The 12722-nt window shown below is 65.3% G+C and overlaps 1 protein-coding gene across 1 annotated transcript; it reads right to left on the reverse strand.

The window, feature by feature from the left end:
* Nucleotides 1–6811: 6811 nt before the first annotated feature.
* Nucleotides 6812–12686, reverse strand: LOC142825753 (uncharacterized). The gene is made up of 4 exons (XM_075917855.2): nucleotides 11917–12686; nucleotides 7724–7844; nucleotides 7106–7264; nucleotides 6812–6954 (listed from the first exon to the last, which is right to left on the reverse strand). The coding sequence occupies exons 1-4, from the start codon at nucleotides 12117–12119 to the stop codon at nucleotides 6832–6834; spliced, it is 606 nt and encodes a 201-aa protein (XP_075773970.2). The 5' UTR covers nucleotides 12120–12686; the 3' UTR covers nucleotides 6812–6831.
* Nucleotides 12687–12722: the final 36 nt, after the last annotated feature.

Below are 12722 nucleotides of genomic sequence, written 5' to 3' on the forward strand. Positions count from 1 at the left end.
GCAAGTGCGGTATGCCTACATTACCCTCCTAGTTCGAACTAGTGGGGTAGTGTAGACATACCCTCTTTTATTAATAAACCTTTCGATTGTAGATTCTAAAGGACTGGCCCAGCGTGGTCCTGTGGGTACGATCCAGAGTGTAAATTGACTGGGACCTGTGGCTGGTTTCTTGGGACCGGAAGAACCCGTTCGGGGACGGTGAGATCGGGTTCCATAACCCTTCACCTGTGTTAGGCCCGGGGCTGATTGGGGCACAGGGAGAGCTGGGGAGTCTGAGGGTTTTGCTCATGAGGCTTCAGGCTGGCCAGGCTGGCAGCTGAGGTGCTCGGTGTGACTGGTTCGTGGCCTGTTCAGAAGGTCTCCAGTCTGGGGCTATAAGGTGCCCCGAGTTTGAGCAATTTGCCCTGAGCGGACGCCCTCAGCTGTGCCCAGACCCAGCCCGGCCCGTCACATCTTGGCCTCCCGCCTCCACCCCACATCCAGAGAGCTTCTGTGCCCCCATGTCGGCCCCACCCTACACAGTCACCTGATCCATAAGATGGGAGGGGGAGGCGAGAACAAGGGGTGACTCCCTCCAGCCCCTAGCAAAACCTTCATCCACGGCCTGTAGCACTTGCCTCTGCCAGAACCAACCTGACCGTCCCCTGACTAGTGACCCCTTCCCCTAAGCAGCCGAGCCGATGGCCCCCTCCGTGCGCTAGGCCAGCGCTCAGGGACCCCGGAGCTGGGAATGCTGAGTCCAGGTCTGCTCCAGCTTCACCACCAGACTTCCAGCCTTCCGGAGCCAGGCCCAGGCAGGGGTTGTATTGCCACGGCGAGAGAACCCGTGAAACCTTCAAAAACAAGCATCCTGAATGGGCATGTGTGTGAGCGTGAGTGTGTGTGCGCGTATGAGCGTGTGTAAATGTGTGCGTGTGAGCGTGTGTGCGTGTAAACATGTGAGTGTGAGAGCGTGTGCGTGTGCATATGAGTGTGTGTGTAAACGTGTGTGTGAGAGCGTGTGTGCGTGTGAGTGCGTGTGTGTAAACGTGTGTGTGTGAGCGTGTGAGTGTAAATGTGTGTGTGTAAACGTGTGTGTGCGTGTGAGCGCGTGTGTGTGTTTAGTCAACAATCGTGGAGGGATGAAAAGTCAACCTGAAAGCGCTTGTATTAAAATTAGATGACGTCTCTAGCACATGGTTTGGATTTTGCTTCCCCCATCACCGGTGTTAATCAGGCCAATCCCAGAGCGCCCCTGCTGGTTCCTAACACATCTGCGGCCTGGACTCAGCTGACCGGAGGCAGGCGGGAGACTCCGGTAGCTGGGGGCGCACACCTGGGCGGGGAGGCGATTCTACTCGAATGAAGAGGTCTGAAGTTGTTATCCAGCCTGCGTTCAAAGCGTGCAAGAACCACACTCACGGACCCAAATGCAAGGGGCAGGACGGGTCTGGATGGGGCCCAGAAAGCCAAGGTCACGGGAGCAGGCCTCCAGCGCACTCCCACTCACAGGACCGGGCCTGGCTCTGCGGGGATGCGTCTGTCCTGCTGGGCGGAGGCGCTGTCGATTCCGGACAGTGCTCTAGTGCGTGGTGGGCGTGAGCACACGCTTAACGTGAGGCAGCGCGCTGCAGGACAGACGCTTTCCGGGGGCGGGGTCTGTACGCACGGACAGCCATTGCCAGAGGCAAACGTGCGTGTCACACACCGAGATCCCAGCACGGCGTGGGTACGCACAAGCGCGTGGGTTGGACATGACACGGCCGTGCTCTGCTCTCTGTGCAGTGGTGAACGTGCACGTCTGCACAAAAGGCAGCGTGAAGACAGCCCTCCCCTCGCACTGCCCCTTGTGCCCTCACTCAGCCTCTGCGGGGCAGTGGGGCTGCACTTTGCCCTCCCCACGGGCAGGCTGCTCCCCGGGCCTGTGCTGGAGAATGGTGCTGCCAGGGTCCCCCGCGCTTTAGACTCCGGGCCAGGGCTGGCGTTGTGCTGAGCTGGGCCAGGGCTGGTCTGGTGTTGTGCTGAGCTGAGTCTGGCCATGGTTGGCGTTGTGCCGGGCCGGGTTGGGGCTGGCGTTGTGCCGAGCTGAGTCTGGCCATGGTTGGCGTTGTGCCGGGCCGGGTTGGGGCTGGCGTTGTGCTGAGCTGAGTCTGGCCATGGTTGGCGTTGTGCCGGGCCGGGTTGGGGCTGGCGTTGTGCTGAGCTGAGTCTGGCCATGGTTGGCGTTGTGCCGGGCCGGGTTGGGGCTGGCGTTGTGCTGAGCTGGGCCAGGGCTGGTCTGGTGTTGTGCCGAGCTGAGTCTGGCCATGGTTGGCGTTGTGCCGGGCCGGGTTGGGGCTGGCGTTGTGCTGAGCTGGGCCAGGGCTGGTCTGGTGTTGTGCCGAGCTGAGTCTGGCCATGGTTGGCGTTGTGCCGGGCCGGGTTGGGGCTGGCGTTGTGCTGAGCTGGGCCAGCGCTGGTCTGGCGTTTTGTCAAGCTGAGCCTGGCCGTGGCTGGCATTGTGCCGAGCTGAGTCTGGCCATGGTTGGCGTTGTGCCGGGCCGGGCCGGGGCTGGCATTGTGCCAAGCTGAGCCTGGCCACGGTTGGCATTTTGCCAGGCCGGCTTGAGCCTGGCCACGGTTAGCATTGTGCCGGGCCAGGCCAGGGCTGGCGTTGTGCCAAGCTGAGTCTGGCTACGGTTAGCATTGTGCCGGGCCGGGGCTGGTGTTGTGCTGAGCTGAGTTTGGCCGCGGTTGGCGTTGTGCTGGGTTGGGGCTGGCGTTGTGCCGAGCTGAGTCTGGCCGCGGTTGGCGTTGTGCGGGGCCGGGGCTGGTGTTGTGCCGAGCTGAGTCTGGCCGCGGTTGGCGTTGTGCCGGGCCGGGTTGGGGCTGGCGTTGTGCCGAGCTGAGTCTGGCCATGGTTGGCGTTGTGCCGGGCCGGGTTGGGGCTGGTGTTGTGCCGAGCTGAGTCTGGCCATGGTTGGCGTTGTGCCGGGCCGGGTTGGGGCTGGTGTTGTGACGAGCTGAGTTTGGCCGCGGTTGGCGTTGTGCCGGGCCGGGGCTTGCGTTGTGCCGAGCTGAGTCTGACCGCGGTTGGCGTTGTGCCGGGCCGGGGCTGGTGTTGTGCCGAGCTGAGTCTGACCGTGGTTGGCATTGTGCCGGGTTGGGGCTGGTGTTGTGCCGAGCTGAGTCTGGCCGCGGTTGGCGTTGTGCCGGGTTGGGGCTGGCGTTGTGCCGAGCTGAAGTCTGGCCGCGGTTGGCGTTGTGCCGGGTTGGGGCTGGCGTTGTGCCGAGCTGAGTCTGGCCGCGGTTGGCGTTGTGCCGGGCCGGGGCTGGTGTTGTGCCGAGCTGAGTCTGGCCGCGGTTGGCGTTGTGCCGGGCCGGGGCTGGTGTTGTGCCGAGCTGAGTCTGGCCGCGGTTGGCGTTGTGCCGGGCCGGGGCTGGTGTTGTGCCGAGCTGAGTCTGGCCGCGGTTGGCGTTGTGCCGGGCCGGGGCTGGTGTTGTGCCGAGCTGAGTCTGGCCGCGGTTGGCGTTGTGCCAGGTTGGGGCTGGCATTGTGCCGAGCTGAGTCTGGCCGCGGTTGGCGTTGTGCCGGGTTGGGGCTGGCGTTGTGCCGAGCTGAGTCTGGCCGCGGTTGGCGTTGTGCCGGGTTGGGGCTGGCGTTGTGCCAAGCTGAGTCTGGCCGCGGTTGGCGTTGTGCCGGGTTGGGGCTGGCATTGTGCCGAGCTGAGTCTGGCCGCGGTTGGCGTTGTGCCGGGTTGGGGCTGGCGTTGTGCCGAGCTGAGTCTGGCCGCGGTTGGCGTTGTGCCGGGTTGGGGCTGGCATTGTGCCGAGCTGAGTCTGGCCGCGGTTGGCGTTGTGCCGGATTGGGGCTGGCGTTGTGCCGAGCTGAGTCTGGCCGCGGTTGGCGTTGTGCCGGGTTGGGGCTGGCATTGTGCCGAGCTGAGTCTGGCCGCGGTTGGCGTTGTGCCGGGTTGGGGCTGGCGTTGTGCCGAGCTGAGTCTGGCCGCGGTTGGCGTTGTGCCGGATTGGGGCTGGCGTTGTGCCGAGCTGAGTCTGGCCGCGGTTGGCGTTGTGCCGGGTTGGGGCTGGCGTTGTGCCGAGCTGAGTCTGGCCGCGGTTGGCGTTGTGCCGGGCCGGGCCGGGGCTAGTGTTCTGCAGGCCTGGCAGCTGACACACACGGCTCCAGGCCTGACAGGTTGTGCGTTTGCAGCCTCACTGGGTCCTCGCTGTGTGTTTCACTTAACGCTCGCTGGTGTCTTCACAGCTCCCCCTGCAGTACCTTGCTGAGCGTCTTCTTCAGGGCAGCGTTCTCCTGCTTGAGCCGTAAGGCCGCTCGCTCCAGCTCCTTGTTCTCCCCTTGCAGGTGGGCCATGGCTCGCTGCAGCACGCTCAGTCTCTCCTGGAGAATGCTCCTCTCCTCCTGCCCACTCTGCAACAACGCGGCAGCCTCCTGCTGGCTCCGCTGCTGCTGACAGACTCTCTGGGACACCCCAGCCTTGGGGCCAGAGCCCAGCTGGGGCAAGCCAGGGCAGTCCCACCAGCTCGTTCGGCCCAAGGCTGGCAGCTGGGCAGGGGGAACTGGAAGGAATTCGGAGCCCTAACCCGGGCACCAGCTGCACAGAGCGGTTGCCACTCTGCCTTTGTGCTCTGCCCTATGCCAGTCTCCTTTGAACCGGGGCAGGTGGGCCTGTCGTTCCCAGCCACTGTGCTCAGGGCCACGTGCCTAGAGCCGGCCCCAGATCCACAGGCAGGCACCTACGTGTTCCAGGAGTGTGGCCCTCGGGAAACGAGCTGGGCGCGGGCTGTTAAACGGGTGGTCCTCTCCTCGGGGCTCCCACCGGCTGCTGACCCTGCCTAGCTTGATGGAAGGGTTGGAGCTCCTCTCCCTGCGCCTATGGTCCTTTCTCCTCCTTGTTCACCCCCTCCTAGGGCCCAGCGTCTCCTGGGAGTGACGTATGTTTCCTGGTGCCCTGCCCTCATGCCAGGCACTGGCCCCTGGTCCCGCAGCTAAACAGGCAAAGGCTGCAGTATTATGAGGGGAACTGAGGCCTCCAGAGGCTAAGGGACTCACCCAAAGCACACAGACATCGGTGGCAGAGCAGGGACATGCCACCAACCCTCCTGAGTCCCTGTCTAGGGTCATTAGCATGAAGCCATCCAGCCTCTGAGCTCCACTCACCTCCTGCAGGTGCTCGACCTGAGCCTCTAGCTCCCTGCATCGCTGCTCCAGCTCACCCAGCTGGTCCCGCAGCTCGCGCACGGCGTTCATCAGGCTGCGGTTCTGCCTCTTGCTGCCTGACAGCGTCTGCCGCATGATGTCCAGCTGCCCAGAGGCAGTATTCAGGAAACGGGTGCCCAGAGGCAGTATTCAGAGCCCCGGCATGGACACTGCCTACTTGTAATGCCGGCACCCACCTGTGCGCAGGGAGATGTCTGGCTGGCATACCCCCGTCCAGGGCTCTGTCCTTGCAAACGTGTTAGAGACCAACCAGATCATTGGGTACAGGCCAGGCCCCAGTGATGAGCGACTGTCGCTCCACCAGTGCCTACAGGCCAAACCCTATTGATGGGCGACTGTCGTTCCACCAGCACCAACAGGCCAAACCCCAGCAATGGGGGACTGTCGCTCCACCAGCGCCTACAGGCCAAACCCTATTGATGGGCGACTGTCACTCCACCAGCGCCTACAGGCCAAACCCCAGCAATGGGGGACTGTCGCTCCACCAGCGCCTACAGGCCAAACCCCAGCAATGGGTGACTGTCGCTCCACCAGCGCCTACAGGCCAAACCCTATTGATGGGCGACTGTCGCTCCACCAGCGCCTACAGGCCAAACCCTATTGATGGGGGACTGTCGCTCCACCAGCGCCTACAGGCCAAACCCCAGCGATGGGCGACTGTCGCTCCACCAGCGCCTACAGGCCAAACCCCAGCGATGGGCGACTGTCGCTCCACCAGCGCCTACAGGCCAAACCCCAGCGATGGGCGACTGTCGCTCCACCAGCGCCTACAGGCCAAACCCCAGCGATGGGCGACTGTCGCTCCACCAGCGCCTACAGGCCAAACCCCAGCGATGGGCGACTGTCGCTCCACCAGCGCCTACAGGCCAAACCCCAGCGATGGGCGACTGTCGCTCCACCAGCGCCTACAGGCCAAACCCCAGCGATGGGCGACTGTCGCTCCACCAGCGCCTACAGGCCAAACCCCAGCGATGGGCGACTGTCGCTCCACCAGCGCCTACAGGCCAAACCCCAGCGATGGGCGACTGTCGCTCCACCAGCGCCTACAGGCCAAACCCCAGCAATGGGCGACTGTCGCTTCCACACAGATTACAGATTCCTACCTACAAACACAGACATTATATACTCACATAAACAGTGTACACAGGATCAGAAAACAACAAGCTCCCATTCAATACCCCACATGGCTCCCTTTTATACCACTTTCTGGGACCAACACCCCCACCTAGGGGTGCAGCAGCGATCTGGCTGCTTCCCTCCAATTCAGTAATGTGACAAGCGCCCCTTTCTCCCGCCAGCGCCCGCTTCCCCCGCCAGCGCCCCCCTTCTCCCGCCAGCACCCGCCTTCTCCCGCCAGCGCCCACCCTTGCCTGCATTCCCTCGCCAGCACCCACCTTCCCCTGCCAGCGCCCCTTCTCCCGCCAGCGGCCCCCTTCCCCCGGCAGCGCCCCCTTCTTCCGCCAGCACCCGCCCTCGCCCGCTTTCCCCCGCCAGCGCCCCCTTCTCCCGCCAGCACCCACCTTCCCCCACCAGCGCCCGCCCTTGCCTGCATTCCCCCGCCAGCACCCACCTTCCCCCGCCAGCGCCCCTCTTCTCCCGCCAGCGCCCCCTTCTTCCGCCAGCACCCGCCCTCACCTGCCAGCACCCACTTTCCCGCGCCAGCACTCACCCTCGCCCGCCAGGGCCCCCTTCTCCCGCCAGCGCCCAGGGCCGTGCTCATAGGCAGGTGCAGGGAGAGACCCCTCTGCGCAGGGCTGGGCCGTGGAGCGATGGGCAGGAGCAGGAGGGGCAGAAAACAGGCCTTCAGGTCTCTGCTAGTTGAGCCCTCGGCCATTCCCTCTGCCTCAGCATTTCCCCCGGGCTCCTCCCTCGCTGCCCAGCAGCTGTGGCGCCCATTCGACTCACCTCTCTGCCAGCCTCTTCCTGGCCAGCCTCCAGCCCCGCAGCCCTCTGCTTCGGCTCCAGGGCCTGCCCGTGGCTCTGCTGCTCCTGCCGCCGGAGCTGGGCCTGCAGCTCGCTCACCTCTCTGCCCTGCTCGCTGTTCTCGCCTCCCAGCGTCTGCCCCTGCACAGGGCGGGCGCCCGCTGGCTTGGCCATGCCGACAGGCCCCTCAGCCCAGCTGGTGCCCACGCCCGTCATGGCTCGGGGGCAGGAATGGTCCCTCCCTCGCGTGGGGGCTGCGGCTCGGCCGACTGAGCCCTGCCTCCACAGGACCCACTCTCAGGGCCGGCCTCCGAGAGCCCGTTCCCCTCCGCAGGCCACTGGCCGGGCCCCTGGGGGTGGCGCTCGGAACTCACCACGTTCTACCCACGGGGTGAGCAGGGCCTGGGCTCCAGCTGGAGGGAGCTGCCCTCCCAGCCGCCCCCCCTCCCTCAGCCTGGCCCTGCTGCGGGTGGCCACAGGGGCTGAGACCCACTCGGGCCCAAGTGAGCAGCCAGGGGCCTGGGGCTGAGCGTGGGGCGGCTGATGAAGCTGGGGCAGCAGAGCCCTGCGGGCACGTGTCTAGAAGCCACCTGCCCTCACCTGCCTGCGCAGCTCCCGGAGGGCCTCCGCCCGGGACTTCTCCGCCTCCTTCTGCACGGCAGCCTTGGCTTCCCCCAGCACCGCCGCTTCCCGCTGCTTCTCCTCCAGGCGTCTCTGCAAGCTGCCCAGACACGCGCGGTCACTGCTGGCCAGGGCGGACCCTCTGCAGGGGCCTGTGCCGTAGTGGGGGTATTGGGCTGCTTTCTATGCTGGCTCTGGGGTAACCCCACTGGCTGCTGCCGGTACCACAGCCCAGAAGGACAGGGAGTGAGACATTATGCAAAGGGGTCTCTCAACCTGTCTGACCAGCTACCCCCCATGGGGAGAAACAAAGGAAGGTGGATGCTGCCCTGGCTGGGGGGCAGGGCTGGAGGAGAGGGAGTGAGTGTCTGTCTGGGAGCATGGAGGAAGCAGCCTCAGCAACAGGCTGGGGGGTTTAGAAGCCGAGACCCCCCCCCCGTATCAAGAGGGGCTGAGGCATCCTAGGCCTGCCCTGTAACCAGATGACATCTGTGCTGTGCTGTATCCGGGAGAAGCAATAAACTCCCTCTATTCTACTGGCTGGTGGAGTCTGTCCGTGCCATTTCGGGGTGCAGGAGACGGGGGACCCCCAACGCGCCGTCACACTGGTGTCAGGGGTGGGATGCACTGCACCCCATGGATGGAGCTTCCAGCGGCAAGTGACAAGGCGCAGTAGAAGCAGGAGCCCGGTAGCCAGGCATGCTGGAGACAGAGCAAAGCGGTTCCTGGGAATCGTGGGGCGCTGCAGCACTAGACTGGTGAGTCTGCACCGAGGGGACCAGCGGGCAGATGGCCTACGCCCGACTCTTGAAGGCAGGGCTGGTGGGGCTGTGCAGAGAGAAGGGCTTGCCTGTGCGGAAAGCAACCAAGGCCCAGCTGATTGCCCAGCTGGAAGAGAATGACCAGCCACAGGGCCAAGAATCTGTCCCCAGGGGAAGCAGCCAGACCTCCCCTGGGAGCGTGTCAGGCGCTGAGAGGAGGCAGAGCACTGGAGCCTGCCGGAGAGATGGGACAGCTTCCCCCGAGAGGCCTGCAAACCGTAGGCTATCTAGGGCAGGAGCCAGCCCAGCAGAGCTGCGGTGGCTGGAGATCCAGCTGCGGATGAAGGAATTGGAAGTAGAGGACCGAGAGAAGCAGCGAAAGCATGAGTTGGCCATGGCAGAGCGGAGAACCGGCGGGGCCCCGGCTGTGCCAAGAGTGGATGGGCTCCAGGGTCCCAGACGCTTGGAGAGGCACGTGGTGCCCCAATTGAAGGATATGGGTGACATAGACGGGTTCCTCAGCTCCTTTGAGAGGGCCTGTGGACTGCAGCGGGTCCCCCCAGCTGACTGGCTGCAGGAGCTCATCCCCGCACTGAACCAGGAGGTGGCCGGAGTGCTCAGTCAGCTGGAGGACCTACAGCCAGGGGATTACAACCGAGTCAAGGAGGCCCTGCTGCACAAGTTCGGGCTGACTCCCGAGATGTACAGGAAGAGGTTCCGGGGGGTGCAGAAGGAGCCACGGGAGACCTATGTGGACCTGGCCTCCAGCCTGGTGCAATACTACCGCAAGTGGGTGTCTGGAGTCGGAGCCCAGACTGCAGAGGAGCTGCTCAGGCTGGTCATGATGGAGCAGTTCTATGAAGCGTGCCCACCCAAACTGAGGCTGTGGCTCAAGGACCAAAGACCAGAGAACCCCCAGGAGGCCGGGAGACTGGCGGATGAGTTCACGGAGAGCCGGTCCGGGTGTGAACGGGAGTCCCGGAGAGAAAGGGAACCGCGCAGAGACCGGATCTCGGCTGAGCGACGGAGGGAGTCAACTACGAGGCGAGCCCAAGGAACAGGTCGTCTGTGCCCCAGAGAACCAGCCAGGGCCTGGACAGAGACAGCCCAAAGCCTAACTTGCCATCGCTGTGGGCAAAAAGGCCACAAGAGGGCTCAGTGCACCAGGTCCCAGGACCGGGGACTTTCCAGGGTTAACTGGCTGGGGCGGGAGGAAGGGCAGGCTGCCCCAGAGGCAGGGGCTGGCAGGCAAACCTCAGCTCAGAGAGAGGGGAAGGATGCTCAGTGCACCTCCCCTGGGAGGTCTGACCCTCAGGAGGCGGATTTCTCCGTGTACCGGGTGGGGGCAGGACGGCCCCTGCGGAGCGAGTGCCTCATACCCCTGGAGGTGGATGGTAGGAAGGTGACGGGCTTCTGGGACACGGGGGCAGAGGTGACTCTGGCCCGATCTGACATAGTGGCCCCGGAGCGGATACTACCCCACACCCAGCTGACCCTGAAGGGCATAGATGGGTCCCCGTTTAAGGTGCCGGTAGCCAGGGTGCATCTGAAATGGGGGGCCAAGGAAGGTCTCAAGGAAGTGGGGGTGCACCCGCACTTGCCCACCGAGGTGCTGATGGGGAATGACCTAGAGGAGTGGCCCCATGAATCCCAGCGGGCTCTAGTCACTACCCGGCGCCAGAGCCAGCGAGGGGCTGACAACCTGGATCCAGGGGAGGCCTCCCGACAGGGTCGTCAAGGTACCATCACTGTGGACACGGGGTCCAGCCAGGCTGGGACTCCGGACCTAGGCAGAGGTGGGGGACAGGTCCCGATCCCTGCCTCAGCGGCTGAATTCCAGGCTGAGGTGCAGGCAGACCCCTCCTTGCAGAGGCTGAGGGACCAGGCTGGCCTCCGTGCAGCTCAGCCCTGGGGGAGAGGTGGCCAGGAGAGATTCCTGCGGGAGCGTGGACTCCTGTTCCGGGAATGGCTTCCCCCCAGGAAGGTGAGGGCATGGGGGGTCCAGCGGCAGCTGGTCGTCCCCCGAAAGTATCGCCTCAAGCTGCTGTATTTGGCCCATGACATCCCCGTTGGGGGCCACCGGGGGATCTGGAGCACCCGGCTGAGGCTGCTCCAGCACTTCTACTGGCCGGGGATATTTGCATCCGTGCAGCGGTACTGCCGGTCCTGCGACTCCTGCCAGAGGGGCGGGAAGGCCCAAGACAGGAGGAAAGCGGCTTGGGGGTCTCTACCCCAGATAGACCCTCTGGGCTTGCTGAGAGAGTTATGGGAGGGGAAGACCTCCCTGGATGGAGCGTCGGGGGTGGAAGCCGCCCTGGCTGTCCAGAGAAGGCTCACTGGGCTCATGGCCCCGGCCCGAGAGACCCTGGCCAGAGATCAAGGCCAGCGGAAGGGTGGGTGTGACCCCCGAGGACAGGCCTGCACCAGTCGCCCTGGAGCGGGGCGGTGAGTGGACAGAGGGAAGCCAGCTCATGTGGGGCCTCGCCACGGCCGGCCCGAGTCAAGGGGAGCACCCATGTCCCCGGGGCGGGTTCCCACGCAGAGGACCCGAACTTCCCTAGGTCACGAGCGGAGTGACCCTGCTCAGTTCGCTCTCGGAGGGGGGAGAACTGTGCCGTAGTGAGGGTATTGGGCTGTTTTCTATGCTGGCTCTGGGGTAACCCCACTGGCTGCTGTTGGTACCACAGCCCAGAAGGACAGGGAGTGAGACATTATGCAAAGGGGTCTCTCAACCTGTCTGACCAGCTACCCCCCAGGGAGAGAAACAAAGGGAGGTGGATGCTGCCCTGGCTGGGGGGCAGGGCTGGAGGAGAGTTAGTTAGTTTCTGTCTGGGAGCATGGAGGAAGCAGCCTCAGCCACAGGCTGGGGGTTTAGAAGCCAGACCCCCCCATATCAAGGGGGGTTGAGGCATCCTAGGCCTGCCCTGTAACCTGGTGACATCTGTGCTGTGCTGTATGCTGGAGAGGCAATAAACTCCCTCTGTTCTTCTGGCTGGGGGAGTCTGTTCGTGCCATTTCGGGGGTGCAGGAGGAGGGGGACCCCAACGCGCCATCACAGGGCCACCGCCCGCATCTGCTAGCCTGGCTGTCGGGGCTCTGGGCTGCCTGCCCCCAGGCCGGCCGTGGGCTGAGAAAGGGTGGGGCCACGCTCCTGTGCCCAGTGCAGGCCTGGTTCTGCGGAAGGAGACCCCATGGCTGGAGGGAAGGGGAGATGGTGCCATGCCCCTGCCTGGGCTGGCTGCAGCGCCCAGCCCTCCGGACCTCACAGGCCTGAAGGCAGCGCCTGCACCTGGCAGGCCGCTGGGCTGGGTGTGGGGCCCGGGTAACTGGCCCTGCCTGCACCTCGGCAGGCTCTCTGGGCCCAGGAGTGCCGGCTGCAGCCTGCAGCTCGCCTGGCGCGTGCCCACCTACCTGCTCCTTCCGCTCTGTGTCTGTGTGACGGCCGCGCGCAGCTCGGCGTTGGACTGCTGCAGTGTCGCCTTCTCCCAGCTCTCGTCCCCCAAGGCCCTGCGGGTCTCCCACAGCTCCCGCTGCTGCCGTTCTCGGGCCTCCTTCCCCTGCCGCAGCTCCTCGCGCGCCCCGTCACGGACGTCCTCCGCAAGCCGCAGTGGCATCCTCAGCTGCCCAGCCTCGGGGGAGGGGAGCGCTCGGACAGGCCCCTCAAGTGCCAGCCTGCCCCCGTTACAGCTGCAGGGAGGGGCAGCTGCCCGAGCAGGAGCCGGCGACCCCCTGGGCCCTGGCTGGGGGAGATGGGGTCCCTGACAGCAGGGGGCTGGCTCTGCTTCGGCGGCGCCGTGGCTCCCGGCCAGAGGGGCACTTGGAGGAGGGGGCTGATGCGGCTCGAATGCCCCCGGAAAGGACGGGCGCGGCTGGTCGCTGCACAGTACCCAGGGGCAGTGAGATCAGACCCCCCGAGCCTGGCCCTGCCCCGCGCTTGCAGCTACATGGAGCCGGGCGGAGGGGAAGTGCAGGGTCTGAGCTGGACGGAGCCCAGCGCCCCGGCCCGTCAGCCCCCGGGGGCCGGAAGCAGCAGGCCATGGCATGGAGCATCCTGGGGGCTGTCCGCTGCTCCCGCCTTCCTCGGGGGCCAGCCCTGAGCACGCTGCTTGTGCCCCTCAGGGAAGCACCGCCCGGCGGTCCCCCCACTGCGCCGGCTCTGGACCCCGCCCCTCTGAGGGGGGCTGGGACCAGGGGTGGGAGAGAAGTTCCACCAGTTT

The sequence above is a fragment of the Pelodiscus sinensis genome, chromosome 10 (genome assembly GCF_052426305.1).
Source record: "Pelodiscus sinensis isolate ZL-2025 chromosome 10, ASM5242630v1, whole genome shotgun sequence".
NCBI classification, from domain to species: domain Eukaryota; kingdom Metazoa; phylum Chordata; order Testudines; family Trionychidae; genus Pelodiscus; species Pelodiscus sinensis.

Bases quoted from the DNA above. Each gene is read 5' to 3' on its own strand.
- LOC142825753 (XM_075917855.2), bottom strand. From the start codon at position 12,119: ATGCCACTGCGGCTTGCGGAGGACGTCCGTGACGGGGCGCGCGAGGAG. The intron at 7,265-7,723 runs GTGAGGGCAGGT...CGCCCTGTGCAG, and splicing joins TCCGGGAGCTGCGCAGGCAG to GGGCAGACGCTGGGAGGCGA. The intron at 6,955-7,105 runs GTGAGTCGAATG...TCCACGGCCCAG, and splicing joins AGGAAGAGGCTGGCAGAGAG to CCCTGCGCAGAGGGGTCTCT.